The sequence below is a fragment of the Pseudorca crassidens genome, chromosome 7, assembly GCF_039906515.1.
Source record: "Pseudorca crassidens isolate mPseCra1 chromosome 7, mPseCra1.hap1, whole genome shotgun sequence".
Taxonomy (NCBI): domain Eukaryota; kingdom Metazoa; phylum Chordata; class Mammalia; order Artiodactyla; family Delphinidae; genus Pseudorca; species Pseudorca crassidens.
This window is the reverse complement of record NC_090302.1, coordinates 68,293,514-68,311,462: the sequence shown is the minus strand read 5'-3', so window position 1 is coordinate 68,311,462 and position 17,949 is coordinate 68,293,514. Positions and strand designations below refer to the sequence as shown.

General features: G+C 35.5%; 1 protein-coding gene across 3 annotated transcripts in view; it reads right to left on the bottom strand.

The window, feature by feature from the left end:
* Window positions 1–17,949, bottom strand: part of DENND4C (DENN domain containing 4C) — a 128,511-nt gene that overhangs the window by 81,256 nt on the left and 29,306 nt on the right. For all 3 annotated transcript variants that reach the window (XM_067744482.1, XM_067744481.1, XM_067744483.1), the window contains exons 2-5: window positions 14,588–14,909; window positions 5,574–5,826; window positions 4,572–4,641; window positions 2,473–2,642 (exon numbers count right to left, since the gene is read on the bottom strand). In XM_067744482.1, coding sequence (XP_067600583.1) covers window positions 2,473–2,642; window positions 4,572–4,641; window positions 5,574–5,826; window positions 14,588–14,892 — 798 coding nt within the window. In that variant the 5' untranslated portion in view covers window positions 14,893–14,909. The remainder of the gene's footprint in view (window positions 1–2,472; window positions 2,643–4,571; window positions 4,642–5,573; window positions 5,827–14,587; window positions 14,910–17,949) is intronic.

The following is a 17,949-nucleotide window of genomic DNA, read 5'->3' as shown; positions in this document are numbered from 1 at the left end:
ATAGAAACAACCCAAATGTCCATCAACAGACGAACAGATAAACAAAATGTAGTATAGTCATCCCTCAGTATTCGAGGGGGGTTGATTCCAGGACCCCCAGCGGATACCAAGATCCATGAATGCTCAAGTCCCTTATATAAAATGATGTAGTACAGTCGGCCCTCCGGATCCACAGGTTGGGCATCCCTGGATATGGTGGGCTGACTATATATACACTCAAGAGAATATTATTCATCCTTAACAAGGACTCAAATTCTGATAAATACTGCAACATGGATGAACCTTGATAACATTACGCTAAGTGAAATAAGCCAGACACAAAAAGACAAATATTATATGATTCCATTTATATGTGCTACCTAGAATAGACAAATTGGTAGAGACATAGTAGAAAAGAGAGACATAGGATAGGAGTGGAAGAAACTTCTGTTTAGAGTGATGAAAACGCTCTAGAAATGGCTAAGTGATACTTTTATAAATCTTTTAACTGTTTAGTCACTATATACATATGTGTATGTATATATGTCATATATATGTGTGTCTGTTATATCACATTAACCCTTATCTTTACAGATACAAATAACACTCTCAGATACAATTATTTCAAAGTCATCTCTGGGGTTCTTAACAAGCAATATGTCAAAAGCATCACAATGAGGATTTGTTGTTCTCTACTGGTCAAAGTAACTTTGGTAATGCTTAAGTGTTTGAAGATATTAAAATATTCATTTATATTTATTGCTTTCAAAGGAAGAAACTATAAATGATTATTAAGCTAAACAGTTAGCTTACTTGTAAGCAATCCAGTCAATATAGTACTGGCCTTCCATTTAGTGAGTACTTTACTATGTTCCAGACACTGCTGGATACTTAACCTTAATTATTGTCTTCAGTACAGTGGCTGTAAACTTGAAGACTGGAGAATGAGGACACAGATGTATTTTTGTTTGCTCCACAAGAGTCAGCCTTGGTTAGTTACACATTTCAATAAAATTGGCTATTCTATCAAACTTCCTAAGAAAGTTTTCAATTTTTAAATTTCTACTAGATCTGTAGTTTTATTTACTTTTTATTTCCTAATATTGCTTTTTTGCCATCTCTTTTATTTTAAATTATCATTCTATGTTATTATTACTGTTTATACATGTTTTGAATTTTTGGCTATTACCAATAAAGTATATAAATATACATGTGTTTTGGAGAATATATATACTCATTTCTCATGGGATATGCTCAGGTGTATACCTGTTGGGCCACAGAGTTATTTCTTATCCTTGCTGACAATATAGAAGTTCTTTAAATATTCTGAATACAAGACCCTTATGGAACACGTACAGTATCACATTACTTTCTCCCAGCCTGGGGCCTGCTTTTCCACCTTCTTAATGGTACCTTTGAATGAACAGATGTCCTTAACTCCAGTGAGGTCCTATTATTCATCTTTTCTTTTATGGCTAGCGCTTTCTGCATACTGTTTAAACTATCTTCACTTACTCCCTCAATTTTAATGTATTATTTGTCTTATGACCCTAACTGTTGTTGTTGAGAAATTAGCCATCAATTAATAGTTATACCTTTATAAGTAAGTATGTCTTCTCTTCTGGTTGTTTTTGTCTTTGGTATTCTATCATTTTACTATAATATGAAAACAGGTGGTTTTATACTTTTATTTTTTTTCTGCTGAAGATTCAGAGTGTATCTTTAACCTGAAAAACTCAATTTTTCATCAACATTGGAAAACTCTCAATCAACCACTAGCTCTTAAAATGCTGTCTCTCCCTTTTCTAGTCTCTCTTTCTGGGGTTCATTAAATATCTGTTGGTCCATCTGATTCTATCCTCTGCATTTTTAAACTCCTTTTATATTTTATGTATTCCTGTGCCACTTTCAAGATAACCTATTTTCCACTTCATTAATTCTTCCTTCATGTATGACTTATCTGCTGTTTAAACCATTCATTACATTTTTAATTTTATGGATATTTTCATTTCTAGACATTTGATTCTTTTTCCAACCTGTCTACTCATTTTTCAAAATATCCTGTTCTTTCCTTGATGTTCTGAGCCCCTCTATTAGGTCTTGAATAATTTCAATTATATATTCAATTTATAATATCTTTGATATTGTTATTCTATCATTTCAATATCTTAAGGGTGTAATACAGCTCTGTGTCTTGTTGATTCTTCCTATGGTACCTATGTGTTCTAACTTTCACTAGCATCTCATCTTGAAGCCTGGGTTTTGAGGGTATCTCTCCAGAGACTTTATATGTGCTCCTATAGACACTCAAGGGGTATCAGCATCCTGATCCCAATTTTCATGTAGACTTCTCACTTTGGGCATTGAAGTACAAATGTAAACAGAAATGTATTGTGTCCAAATAATCCTAACATTCACATTAACCTTATATTAATCATTTTATGGGTTAAAAACATGGACAAAATAGGTTTAATAAAAGAGGAAAAAATATACCTTTTCAGCAGAAGAGCCTGTGAGGACAAAAGTTGAAAAAACTGGAAGCGGGTATTTGCTTTGGGGATCCCAACATTCAATCGTAGCTCCCATCGGAAGGCAGAAGAGAGGGACAGATTCCGAGAGCGGAAATGACTCATAGTCCTCTTCTGGATACCTAAAAATTAAACCTATTGGAGAAAGGACATAATGATACTTATTTATCTATTTATTATTTTTTTATTTTTTATTCTTTGGCTGTGCTACACGGCTTACAGGATCTTAGTTCCGTGACCAGGGATTGAACCCGGGCTCACGGCAGTGAAAGCGCCAAGTCCTAACCACTGGACTGCCAGGGAACTCCCGATAATTTTTTTTAAATAGTTACTTTTAAATAGTTACTAATTACATATTAATAGGATACATATTAATAGGATGTTTTACATATTACATATTAATAGGATATTTTAATAGCACATTCTACAGAAATATTTGTGTGAAATTTCAAGATCAATTTTTCTCTTGCCATATCAGTAATTAAAATAAATAACAAATTTACCATTTATTTTTACCCATGGACTTAAAGTTCACTGTAAAATTAAAATCTATTAAATATACTAGTTAAAACTCTATTCAACAGGATCATTAATCTTAATGTATTTTCCCTACATACTGCCAACATCTTAGAGAATGCAAGAAACATACAGGGAAATTTATCAACTATTTCAGTTAGTCTTCTGTGGGGAGAAAAAAAAATTCAGGGAAGGGACAAGTGTTATGAAATAATGCCAAGGCAGCAGAAATTATCACAGCCCCTAAACTTTTCTTGAGAGAGCAGCAGTGTAAAATGAATGTAACATGAAAAGTAAATGAGACAGAAACTCTTGTTTCTGTACAGAGTTTGCGAGATCAAGGAAGCAGGAGCAGGGGGCACTCTGAGAAGCATAACAAAGACCCTTTAGAATAAAGTAGCTACATGGCATCAATTCATTAGCCTCTAATATCTCTAATACACAGACCACCTCTAGTTTAAACACTTGAAAGTCAGTAGCAGAATTTTGAGTCCAAATTCAGTCTACAAAATTCTTTATTCTAAAATATGTCTTATATCAAATACCTGAACACCTTCACAAAACTTGTTTCTATACGTTTTCTTTAAGTGACACTTTCTCACCACCAAAAAGAAAAAAAAACTTCTAAGTAAATCATATATAATCAACACATTACAGCAATATTAACAGTATTACATTTTAAAGTGATACTGAAATTTATAACTGTTAATTGTTGCCTTTATTTTTATATTAAATGGTTTGATACATTAGTATGAATGTCTTTATGAGGACAATTAAGATTTCTCATATATGGATTTGCCTGACTTCCCTGAAGTAAAACTTTATTCCAAAAATTGTGCACAATAAAAAGTAATTGACACTGCTTCTTTTCACAAAGAAGTATTCCAGTATCTCTTCTATTTACAACTGGAGCATACCTGTATTTTCAGTTTTTATCCCACCATACCAGTGGGATGAAGAGGTCACACTTAAATCTTTACAGCCCTTGACACTTTACTGTGCAGTTAAGAATGTGGCGATAGATTTCTCAAACACTTCATGGCAGAAAAGGTTCTCAGGCCCTCCTCTCTTCCATATAGCTGATTCTTTGCAACAAGGGAGAAAGGAAGCAACTCCACCTTTCATGGCAAGTAACATGTGGTTTCAAATCAGACACACAGAGATAAGAGAAGGAAATATATAAGAAGTAAAGATGTAGTTTGACACCTTTCTGACTGCCAAAATATAAAAGGTCAGAGAGTAAATATTTTCCACTCAACTATTAAATCTATTAGTGTAGACTAAAATTGAATGTTTATTCCACAAATGCTTGTTTGGAATAAAATTTTCCATTAACAGTATATTTTTATTGGTGGGGGGTAATACTAATGTATCTTGTAGTATGTAATGTATTTAGGAAAACTTATGCCTTTACATGCTAAAGTTACAGATAATTCAATTTATGAATAGATCAATTCCACAAACTGTATAAGGGAGCATACACTGTCTCTTCTAACCAAATGTTAGTGTGCAACAATACAGAGACCTTTTTTTTTCTCATTTACTCACCAGCTTTATATGCTATTGCATTAGAAGCAGGCACAGACTTCTTATAACACAGAAACACACTGGAACCCCACTGTAAAATATAAATTAGGTTTAAAAAAAAGACAAAAGAGTGATAATAAATTGATTTTGTTGAATGTCTTCTAAAGATTTTGATTATTTCCTCAAGGAAGTCTATTTAAAACATGTTTATCAAACAGACTATATATAGTATACGATATAGCAAAACATGAAACTGAAAACACTAGAAGAAAAGGAATAAAAAAACATTGCCACGAAAATTAAACTGATGCAAAGCTTGTTTCAAAAATTTTACAATTCTGTAATCATGCAGAGGCTGCCTCTATTTGAAAGAAACAGCACAAAACGTGGGTGCTGAGCCCAAACTAGGGAAGACTGGGGTCACTAGATGCTATGAAGTCATTATCTCCAGAGGCAAACCTGTCTTGACTAATAGCCTTGGGTGCATGGGTCATCTCTGCCTATACCTCATTTAAGCTAATATTAATTTCCTTTAAGTTGTTTTTCAAAATAAACATAACCCAACAGTAAACTTTAGTGTCATAAAACTATAAATCCAATGTATATGTTGCATTTTCTTCTTCAGTAGAGCCCTTTTAAAATAAATACGAAAACTACAATATTTAAAATAAATAAATATAAAGGGTGTCTTGACCCAATCTCCCTGTAATTGTCCTTGAAGACACCACTAAAACCCAAAAGCTAACAAAACCTGTATATTAGTGTAATGTATTAGTACATATCAAAAAAAAAAAAATCCCTGACTTTAAGCATCTATTTTCTGGATGAAATTATTCTAAAACATCAGGTAGCTAAGGATTTTTTTAAGTTATTATGAACCATAAAAATTAGAGAGCTAAAAGTAATAAAAAAGTCATGACAATATAAACTGAGAGTAAATAATAAGCCCAATAATAAAGAGAAGTCCAAAAAAATTTTTTTAAATTTTCATATGAAATTTTGGAAATGAAACTTTATTCTTACCATTCCGCAGTTTAAGTTTTTGTCAACTTTGCAGAAGGTATGAGGAGGGGTTTCTCCCTTACTGGTTACGATAACACAGATATCAGTTACAGCCAACGAATTCTGGGGTCGAATTAGAGGAGCCCTTCGATAAGTGATAAAGATTCTTTGTGAAGTAGTTGAACTATTGTTGACATTGGCACAGCGACCATAGGGTGTGGCTTGGATCACTTCACATCCTGGAATTAGTCTTTCTTTCCCATCATATAAAACTCTGCATGGCAGGGAGGGAAGAAATAAATAGATAAGTTAACATATGTCAGGTTAAGGCTAGTTTTCTCCTTGAGAACAAAATAAATTTTTTTTGGTCTCCCCTTTTGTTTCCCAAATGTTAACTGCAAACCAAAACTAAAATAATTACTTTGGGAATTATAAATCTCCTACTATTTTTCAACAGCTAGAATACAATTTTAGAAGTGTAAATAGGATCAAACAACTTGATTTTATTGATTACAAGAAACATATGAAACAAAAAAGGGGCAATACCACAATCATCCTCAGGTCAATTCTCAGAAGTTTTATCTAGTATTCAGGTGTTTTCACAAAATTTACCTTCATAATTCCTGTCAAAATTTCACCTTTAAAAATCCCCTGACTGGGCTTCCCTGTTGGCGCAGTGGTTGAGAGTCCGCCTGCCGAGGCAGGGGACAAGGGTTCGTGCCCCAGTCCGGGAGGATCCCACATGCCGTGAAGCGGCTGGGCCCGTGAGCCATGGCCGCTGAGCCTGCGCGTCCAGAGCCTGTGCTCCGCAACGGGAGGGGCCACAACAGTGAGAGGCCCGCGTACCGCAAAACATAAATAAATAATAAAATAAAATAAAATAAAACACCTTCTTTGTTTTTAATGGGCAAAGAATCTAAATAGACATTTGTCCAAAGAGGATATACAAATGTCCGAAAGCACATAAAAAGATCTTGAACATACTATTAGCCATTAGGGAACTACAAATCAAACCACGATGAGATACCACTTCACATTCATGGGAATGGCTAGAATAAAAAAGCAGATAATAACAAGTGTCAGAAAAATTGGAATCCTCATACAATGCTGGTAGAAATCAACAGCTCTGCAAAACAGTCTGACAGTTCCTCAATGGGTTAAACATAGATTTTCCACATGACCCAAGAGGAAAAATAAACATAGATTCTTCTCAGTATATACACAAGAGAAAAGAAAACACATCTATGCAAACACTGGTACACAAATGCTTATAACATCATTATCCACAACAGCCAAAAAGTGGAAACAATCAAATGTCCATCAACTAATAAATGGATATGTAGATTGTAGTATAGCCATGTAACAATATCATGGATCAATAAAAACAAAGAAGTACTGATACATGGTACAACATGGATGAACCTTGTAAACATATTAAGTGAAAAAAGCCAGACAAAAAAGACCACATATAGTATGACTGCATTTACATGAAATGTCCAGAACAGGTATATCTACAGAGACAGAAAGTAATTTAGTAGTTGCCTAGGACTAGAGAGTAGGAAAGAGTATTGGAGAGTGACTGCTAAGGGTATAAGGTTTCTTTTCAGAGTGATGAAAATGTTCTAAAATGGACTGTGGCTACACAACTCTGTGAATATACTAAAGACCATTTAACTGTACACTTTAGATGGCTGAATTGTACGATATGTGAATTATAGCTCAATGAAGTTGTTAAAGCCCAGCTAAATATAACACTATAATAGCCTCCATATTTAAATCAAAATAGTATTGGCAAATGAGTAAATAGAAAGAACAATGAACAGAAATCTAGTATATGATAAAGGTGACACCTCAATACACTGAGGGAAAGATGGACTTTTTAATTTAATAAGCGGTGCTTGAATAAGCAAATTGCCATTTGGGAAAAATAAACAAACAAAATTCTATCTGTAGTTCACACTATACACAATAAGGGCTCCCAGTGGATCACATATGTAAATGTAAAGAATGAAAACATACTAAAAGAAAACTTAGCAGTAGGAAAAATGTAACTATGACTCAAAATCTAGAGGCAATAAAAGAAAAGAGTAAGAAAATAAACTTCATAAAATAAACTTTACATGACAAAATAACGCTGTAAACCAAGTCAAAAGACAAATTATAAGGGGAGAGGAATGGAGAAGGGGCAAAATAGGTAAAAGGGATTAAGAGATATAAACTACTTGTAATAAGTTACAAGGCTGTAATGTACAGCACAGGGAATATAATCAATATTTTATAACTTTATATGGAGTATAATCTATAAATATTCAATCACTACACTGTATACCTTATAAATTAACATAACAGTGTAAGTCAACTATACTTCAATTTAAAAAAAAGACAAATTAATAAACTTAGAGAAAACATCTGATGACTCTTTTACAAAAAGTTCATCTTCCTAACACATAAAAATCTCATTTAAAAAAAACAAGAAGAAGACCAAAAACCTGTTTTTATTTTATTTTATTTTTTTACTTAAGCATATTGCTCGGTTTATTGGCATAAAATGTACAAACCGGTATAAACAGCTCCAGACCAAAAAACAGACAATCACCAATGGTTCTCATTATTCTCCCTTCCAATCACTATATCATTAAGGAAAACCACTATCCTGAATTTTAAAAGAATAAATTAATCAAAAACCTGTTTTTAAAAAAGACATTAACAAACAGTTAATGCCAAAAGACATTAACAGTTCACAAAAGAAAAAACGGTCCTTAAACACTGAAGAAATACTTAACCTCATTAAAATTATTCTGACATACCATTTCTCTCCTGTGAGACTGACAAAAATTCAAAAATCTTATCACATACTTTGTTGATGGCATTGTGGGGAAAGAAGCACTCACATACAGTGATGATGGTAGGATAAAATGGCACAATCACAATGGAGGGAAACTTGGTAACATTTAACAAAATTATGCATGTATGTATCTTTTAACCCAGCAATTCCTTTCTAGGATCTACCTGAAAATTATAACTCCACAAATATGTAACAACATATGCACAACATTATTCACCAAAGCATTCTTTAAGGGCACAAGATAGGAAAGAACCCAAATGTCCACCAATAGAGGCTGGCTGAATAAAGTATGATACATCCACACAAATAAGTGTTACAAAGCTATTAAAAAAAAAAAAAAAAAGAGTGAGAAAGATCTCCATTTTCAGAAATGGAGTGGTTCCCAGGAGATGGTGTTAGGGGAAAAAACAGAGTATAAAATAGTATACATAGTATCTGCATTTTGTTTAAGAGGAAGAAATAAAACTATACACACATATGTGTTTATTTCTGTAAAAACACACATTGAAAGGATAAATCAGAAACAAAACAACAGGGGAGGGGACGGCAGAAAGTATAGAGAAAGGAGTAGAGGAAACAGAAACTGAAGCAATACTTCTCTAAATATATCTTTTTATGTGTTCTGAACCGCAACAATATTTTCCATATTAAAAGAATTTTAAAACAAATGAAACACAAAAAGGAACAAATGAACCTAACTGCATAGCAAATTGGTAATATAACCACATAGAAAAACTATTTCATATAATTTTTTAACACAGTACTCTGTAAATGTTTAATGGGTTTTATTCTAGGGACAAGGAACTCAGTAACAGAATTACTATTGGTAGTAAAACTGATACTATAACTTGAGATTACCTTATGTAAATAAGATAAATAAGTAACGTATTTATGATTTAGAAACCAAGATTTTCAGCTAAGAGAAACAAGATACAATCCAAAATGAGTTCAGTAAGATTTTAATGTTAAAATTTGAAGTTGAAATATGAGTATGAACTCATGATTTATATAAATATTTATTTATATAAAAAATAGACACCTCAGTAACAATGAATACACATAGCTCCAAATTTTGATTGACATAGCAGTCAGCCGGAAAGGGCTCCCACTGGCCAAACCTGGGACAATTTGGGCAAAAAGAATAAGGATTGCAATTGATTTTTATCAAACGGAATAAATTAAAATTCAGTTCCTCAATTATACTCAAAGAAAATTTAAAAATCTGTCTCATTAAAAAAAAATGACGGGCTTCCCCGGTGGCGCAGTGGTTGAGAGTCCACCTGCCGATGCAGGGGACATGGGTTTGCACCCCAGTCTGGGAAGATCCCACGTACCGCGGAGCGGCTAGGCCCGTAAGCCATGGCCGCTGAGCCTGCGCGTCCGGAGCCTGTGCTCCGCAACGGGAGAGGCTACAATAGTGAGAGGCCCAAGTACCACATTAAAAAAAAAAAAAATGGGGCTTCCCTGGTGGCGCAGTGGTTGAGAGTCCGCCTGCCGATGCGGGGCACACGGGTTCGTGCCCCAGTCCGGGAAGATCCCACATGCCGTGGAGCAGCTGGGCCCGTGAGCCATGGCCGCTGAGCCTGCGCGTCCGGAGCCTGTGCTCCACAACGGGAGAGGCCACAACAGTGAGAGGTCCACGTATCGCAAAAAAAAAAAAAAAGGAATAGGGAAATAAAGTTGTATTTAAAAAAAAAAAAAAAAAAAAAAATGAGGCCAAGAGAATAGGAAAGCTCTTCATTATGATAAAATGCCAATTAAAAATGTATTTTTTAAATGACAGTGTTAGAAAAGTCTCATTTTACATCCCCCCATACAAGATCTAATTCAGGCAATGACCAATGGAAACAGTAAGTGAAAAGGTGTTAGGGGACAAGATATTTAAACAATGCCCACAACTCCACAAATTACTTAAATAACAGAAAAAATAAAAATGCCTTTACAATAGATAGCAAGCCATTAACCATTTTAACCAAGTGACTGAACTTAGCATCACTAATTATGGGACAATCTGTCACTACATGCTTTTCTGATGCTAGCGCTACCTGTAAGTATTCTTGCCAAAAATATTTAATGTACATTTAACCCAGACTTTAAACCTAACACCAGTTTACAGGAAATACTGACAATAAAGGAACAAGTTAAATGACGAGGAAACAATCAGATAAATCTAGAATGTAGGGCATTCTATAAAACAAGTGGCCCAGACTCTTCAAAATGCCTATATATCACAGAAAAATGTTGGGGAATGTTCTAGATAAACAGACTAAAGAGGTACAATAACCAAATACAACAGGTGAGCCACGACAGGATCCTGGATTTTTTTTTTAAGCTGTAAACAAACATTCTTGAGATGACTGCAAATATTTGGCTAGGGAGTGGATGCTGAAAAATATGATGGAATTATTAATTTTCTATATACCATGGTCATTAGGAACATGTCTTAAGGGATGCATGGTGAAGTATTCATAGGAGAATTGTTATGATAGCTTCAGTTTAACAAAAATATTGGAAAATGTTAATTTGTTGAATCTAGATGGACAGCATATTGTTCATTATACTACAGTTTACCATTTAGGAGAAAAGGATGCTGGTGTTTATTACAATATTCTGTTAACTTTTCCATATGTTTGAAATTTTTCAAAAACCAAAAGTGCTGGAAAAAAAAATTCATATGAAAGTCAATCAATCTGATAAGTGAAGGAAGATAAAAACTTTGTATAGTCTGTGATTCTTTATCTCAAAAAACACATCTGACATATACAATAATATAGTGACCTGATTAAATTACACTTTATGGAGTATTTGAAATTATGAGGGAATATCAGATCTTACATATTGTAACTTAACATCTTTTCCAGGGAAAAAAAAACTGTTATTTTTATAAATATCTCATCTTGTTTATAAAACAGTCCAAAAGGTCAAAAGTTTGACAACTCTGTTTCATATTTAGTTGAATGAGATGGGTACCTGTCTTTATACTGGCTAACAGGTTTTTCCAAACCTCACTAGTATGCTTAATTGAGGGGAAAGAGGGGAGAAAAGACCAAATCACCAGATATTAACAATTATTTGATCTGGAGAGAAACTTTACCACCATGATCAGCTAAAAGACGACCGCACGCTCAAGCAAACCTGGATCAGTCAACAGAAATTAGAAGCCTTAGGGAACTGCAAGATATATATGAAAGAGCCGCTTGCAACCTGAAAGCATCTAAGTATGATTATCTAAGTCATCATTTTTAAGTTATGCCCCTGAATCACAAGGAACAACAATCTTTCAGAGACTTATACCCTTTTAATTACAACTATATGGTGGGAGGTCTGGGGATGAGGATGTGAACAGATAACCTTTAAAGGATGGCTAACAGAGAGAACAGTGAGGGCTGGAACACAAGTAAGTCCCTGGGGCTGGTTTCCCTTCAACTGACATGAATATTATCAAACTTTTATCCTATACCCATCCTATTATGGATATTACCTATCTTCTTAAGAAAACCACAGAGAAAATAAAAGAACTGACAGTAAAACCTCCCAGTCCTATATTTTCAACCCTTCCTTCTCCATTGGTTTCTTCCCTTCAATATAAAGATGTTCAAGGTTCTCTCCTGGGAGAAATGTTAAAAAATAGCCCTGGACTCTGTTTCCCCTCACCTTCCAGGTATCCTAAACCATTGCTGCTGGGGATTTCGTTAAAATACAGATTCAGTAGATCTAGGGCAGTGCCTGAGATTCTGACTCTCTAACACACTCACAGGCCCTATGGACAATACTGGACCATGACAAAATAGCAAGGCCCATAACTATCTTCTCTTTCCCTTCAAGTCACGCTTTCAAAAAGAAGCCTCTATAACTCCAATTCCCAATCATGCTCCATCCTTTCTAAACTGGCTCTTATGTCCACTAATCTTATAAAGTTGTATGACCCCCACTGCAACTGTACTGACTTGAAGGAAAATTGTAGACGCTAAATAGGGTGATATGTACTATACTAAAGGAGTTAAAGTAAAGTAAGATAAGGGCAAAACATCCTTTGGCTTTGGAAATTTGAACATAATGAGGACCTTGGGACAATTTCACCAGAGCTCTGTTGGAACAGTAAAGGAAATGATGAGCAAAACAAGTGGTGGTCAAATGTAGCAGCTCACTACCGTTCTTAATATCAGAACAACTATGAACAGAACCACCAGCAACCAACTCTTTAAAAAAAAACATTTCGTTGGGCAATCAGGGTAATTTGGATATATGATGATATTCAAGAATTAATCATTTTTTAGGTGTGGTATTATGGTTACATTAAAAGAGGGACTCAATGTTAAGAAACGCAAACGATGTAATATATCACATTAATAAAATGAAGGGAAAATCCACATGATCGTTATCAATTAAAAAAGAAGAGGCAATTGACAAAACCCAACACATTTTTATGGTAAAAGCCCTCATAAAACCAGCAATAGAAGGGACCTTCCTTAACATGATAAATAGCATTTATGAAAAACCCATGGCTAACATCATACTCAATGGTGAAAGACTGAAAGCCTTCCACCTATGATCAGGAATGAGAAAAGGATGCCTGCTTTCACCACTGCTATTCAACACTATACTGTTAAGTTCTAGCCAGAGCAATAAGACAAGGGGGGGCGTGTTTGCGGGGGATAAATCAAAGTGCAAAGGAAGGAATAAAACTATCTCTATTTGCAAATGACATGATCCTATACAATAAAAAGTCCCCCCAAAATCCACAAGAAAGCTATTAGAGCTAACAAATTCAGCAAAATTGCAGGGTATAAGATTAACACATGAAGTTGATAAAACCCACCTGTGTTGCCACACATCCGAAAAAGAACAATCCGAACAAGAAATTAAGAAAATAATCCCGTTTATAACAGAATCCAAAAGAATGAAATATTTAATAAAATTAATTAAGGAGGGACTTCTCTGGTGGTGCCGTGGTTAAGACTGTGCTCCCAATGCAGGGGGCCTGGGTTTGATCCCTGGTCAGGGAACTAGATTCCACATGCATGCTGCAACTAAGAGTCTGCATGCCACAACTAAGGAGCTGGGCGAGCCACAACTAAGGAGGCCACCTGCCACAACTAAGACCCAGCGCAACCCAATAAATTAAATAAATATTTTTAAAAATTAATTAAGGAGGTGAAAGACTTGTACACTAAAACCCATAAAACAGTGCTAAAAGAAATAAGACCTGAATAAATGTAAAGAAAACTCATATAGTTTGGAAGACTTAATATGGTAAAGATGGCAATACTCCCCCCAAATTGATATGCAGATTAAATGCAATACCCATCAAAATTCCAACTGCATGTTTTGCATAAATGAACAAATTGATCCTGAATATTTCCCAAGATGCTCTCAAATACATATGTTTGTACTAACTGATGGTAATTATAATGAGCAGAAGAGCTTAATACATGACATGTATATATGCTAAAGTATTACAGGTATTCTAAAAGCACATCTTATATAAAGAAGAGTCAACATAGACATTTTTGGAGAAAAAGTTTTACACAGAAGAATGATCTTCATTGGCTGTGGACTAGACACTAAATACCTCATAACAACTATACTCCTTCTAAACCGTAAATGCTTTGCTCCTGGCATTAAAAACCACACAGTGCAATTGTATTTTTCATCTTTTGTGTGTGTGTGTGGCCATGCCTCACGGCATGCAGGATCTTAGCTCCCCAACCAGGGATCAAACCCGTGCCCCCTGCAGTGGAAGCAGGGAGTCTTAACCACTGGACTGCCAGGGAAGTCCCAATTGTATTTTTTAAAACAGGAATGTTCCTTTGTTAAATGAGTTCAGAGCTTCACAAAAGCTCATCGCGTAACCCAACTAGCTCCTTAAAAATATACTGTCTTTTATTATAGCTTTTTGCTCTTTTATGTTTAATTAATAAGCTTATCTGATATGTACAAACAGAAATGAAATCACATTTCAGGCTCTAATGCCTTCATTTCAATATACTTTTGAAAGGAAATAATCTAATGACTCAATCCTATACAGAGAAATTCAGTAAGGATGGACAGAGATACATATATCTTACTATACTTGATTTTGAAGTAACAAATAATAATAGAACTATCAAGGATTTTGAATTTCTATTGCCATGAACCTTAAATAAATTTTATTCTCTTCACTATAGCAAAAGAAAATAAGTCACCGTACCCAATGTCAGTAAGGGGTGGTTTATCTCTCCCTCTTTTATAACAGAGGAACAGTTCTGGGCTTTTCAGACTTCCGTAGTTCAAGTTTGCCTGCAGAGCTGACGGAGTGGCTTCAACACAGGTGTAACCCTCAGGTACTGTTTCCCCAGCTGATTTGTTAATAACTGCAATATCTGTAATTGGAGCTTTAGGTCCAGTAGACTTAGTATCTAAACGATTTATTTCTTGATCCAAAAGAGTAGATGTATCAACGAGACCTGCCACAACAAAGTAGTCAGTCACTCTTGGCCCTTTGTCTTCTATCATGGCTGCTTCTATATATCCTAGAAGAGAGGAAGAAAAAAAAAAAGACATCAATTAAATAAAATGCTTTATCCTAACTCACTAAGTTAAAATACTCCTGAGTTAACAAGTGATTAACAGGCACATTTCCCAGCTGGATTTATAATCAAATTGTTATTCTGTAGAAGAAGACTGTTTTTTTAAAAAAAATATTTGTTTTTAAAAAATAATAATAAATTTATTTATTTATGGCCACGTTGGGTCTTCACTGCTGCGCATGGGCTTTCTCTAGTTGTGGCGAGCCGGGGCTACTCTTCGTTGCAGTGCGCAGGCTTCTCATTGAGGTGGGCTTCAGTAGTTGTGGCACGTGGGTTCAGCACTTGTGGCTCACAGGCTCTACAGCACAGGCTCAGTAGTTGTGGCACACAGGCTTAGTTGCTCCGCGGCATGTGGGATCTTTCCAGACCAAGGCTTGAACCCATGTCCCCTGCATTGGCAGGCGGATTCTTAACCACTGCGCCACCAGGGAAACCCAAGAAGCTTGTTTTGATATCATCTTGTCAGCTTTTACCTAGTATGAAGTACAAGTTTACAGCATCGATTCATTTGTAATGCAACTATGATCCTATTATGTGCCTAAGGCCCTGTTAAGGATAATCAAACTATCAGAAGTGGGCTACGGTGCTTTCCTTTCAGCAAAATGCACATAATGAACAAAATTCATACTATTTTTTAAATGTCATTCTCTTTTGAGTTACAGAATTCCTAGAGCGAACTTCACATTTAAACAAACGAAATGAGTTCATCATGAATTATTCAAAGTCTAACAGAAAAGATAAAGGTACTAGTAATAAGCATAATTAAACCAGTCTCTTAATCCAATCAGGAGTCTGTCCCTATAGTTAAAAAACTTTATGTAAACACTGTGTAAACTAAGTAAGTTTAGGGGTCATTAACTATTTCATATATAGATACCAGACAGAGCATAAAAAACCATAACCAAAGAAGACAAAGTTATACAAAATACATATTAACAGGGCCTCCCTGGTGGTGCAGTGGTTGAGAATCTACCAGCCAATGCAGGGGACAAGGGTTTGAGCCCTGGCCTGGGAAGATCCCACATACCGCGGAGCAGCTGGGCCCGTGAGCCACAACTACTGAGCCTGCGCGTCTGGAGCCCGTGCCCCACAACAGGAGAGGCCGCGACAGTGGAAGGCCCGTGCATCGCGATGAAGAGTGGCTCCCCCTTGCCACAACTAGAGAAAGCCCTTGCACAGAAATGAAGACCCAACACAGTCATAAATAAATAAATAAATAGATTAATTAATAAAAAGCAGTTTCTTTTTAAAAAAAATACATATTAAGAGACTTAGGTAATACATGGTAGAAACCTAGAGAATATGAACACTGAGTCAAGATTTCTATTATCTTTAAACTCAATACCTCTAAAAATAAAATTAAGCTTTTGAAATTTTATTTTCTTTAAATATTTATTCATTTATTTAGTAATTTAGGTTGCACTGGGTCTTAGTTGCGGCATGTGGGCGCTTAGTTGCGGCATGCACGCAGGATCTAGTTCCCCGACCAGAGGTTGAACCCGGGCCCCCTGCATTGGGAAAACAGTGTCTTACCCACTGGACCACCAGGAAAGTCCCTGGAATTTTAAATATTTCTATGGATTTTATGTGCTTTTTAAATAACTTTACTGAGGTATAATTTACATACAATAAAATGCACATATTTTAAAGAGTACAGTTTGGTAAGTTTTCACAAATGCATACACCTGTGAAACCATATCACAATCAAGATGGTGAACACATCCATCAACATCCAAAATATTCTTGTACCCCTTCATCATCTCTCCCTCCCCAGGCAAGGAGTGACCTGCTTTCTGTCACTGTAGATTAGTTTCTAGAATTGATATAAACGACATCATACAGTATATTCTTTTTTGTCTGGCTCCTTTCACTCACTGTAATTATTCTGAGATTCATCCATGTTACTGTTTATATCAAGTTCATTCATTTTTATTGCTGAGTAATATTCCACTGTTGAATATACTACAAAATGTTTATCCATTCACCCATGTTAATAAACATACAGGTTATTTTCAGTTTGGGGCTATTATAAAGCTATCATGAATACCCATGTACAAGCCGTGTGCACGTATGCTTTCATTTACCTTAGGTAAATTCTAAGATGGAATGGCTAGATCACCTGGTAGGCATATGCAATTCTAAAAAAGTGCCAAATAGTTTTCTGGAGTGAGTATACCGTTTTACATTCCTATCATCAGTATATGAGAGTGCCGCTGTTCCACATCCTCTCCAACACTCTATAAGGTCAGTCGTTTTAATTTAAACTAGATTCTACTATGTCTACAGTGATACTTAGCTATAGTTTTAATTTGTATCTTTCTAATAACTAGTAATGTTGACCACCTTTTCATGTGCTTATTTTCCATGCATACATTATCCTTTTCATACATCCTTGGATTCTGTTCACTAAAATTTTGTTTGAAATTTTATATATGTTAATGAGGGATACTGGTCTATAGTTTTGTTTTGTTTTTTTTCCCTCTTGTAATGTCTTTTATCTGGTTTTCACATCAAGGTAATGTCAGTCTCACAGAATGAGTCGGGAAGACTTTCCCCCTTTCAATTTTCATGAAGAGTTTGTATAGAATTGTTATTATGTCTTCCTTAAATGTTTGATAGAATTCACCTGTGAAATTATCTGGGTCTAGAGTTTTCTTTGAGGGTAGGTTTTTTTTGTTGTTGTTGTTGTTTTTGCGGTACGCGGGCCTCTCACTGCTGTGGCCTCTCCCATTGCGGAGCACAGGCTCCGGATGTGCAGGCTCAGCGGCCATGGCCCACGGGCCCAGCCGCCCCGCGGCATGTGGGATCCCCCCAGACCGGGGCACGAACCCGCGTCCCCTGTATCGGCAGGCAGACTCCCAACCACTGCGCCACCAGGGAAGCCCTGAGGGTAGGTTTTAAACTATAAATTCATTTCCTTTAACACATAGGGCAATTCAGATTACGTATTTCTTCTTGAGTAAACTTTCATAGTTTGTGAAGG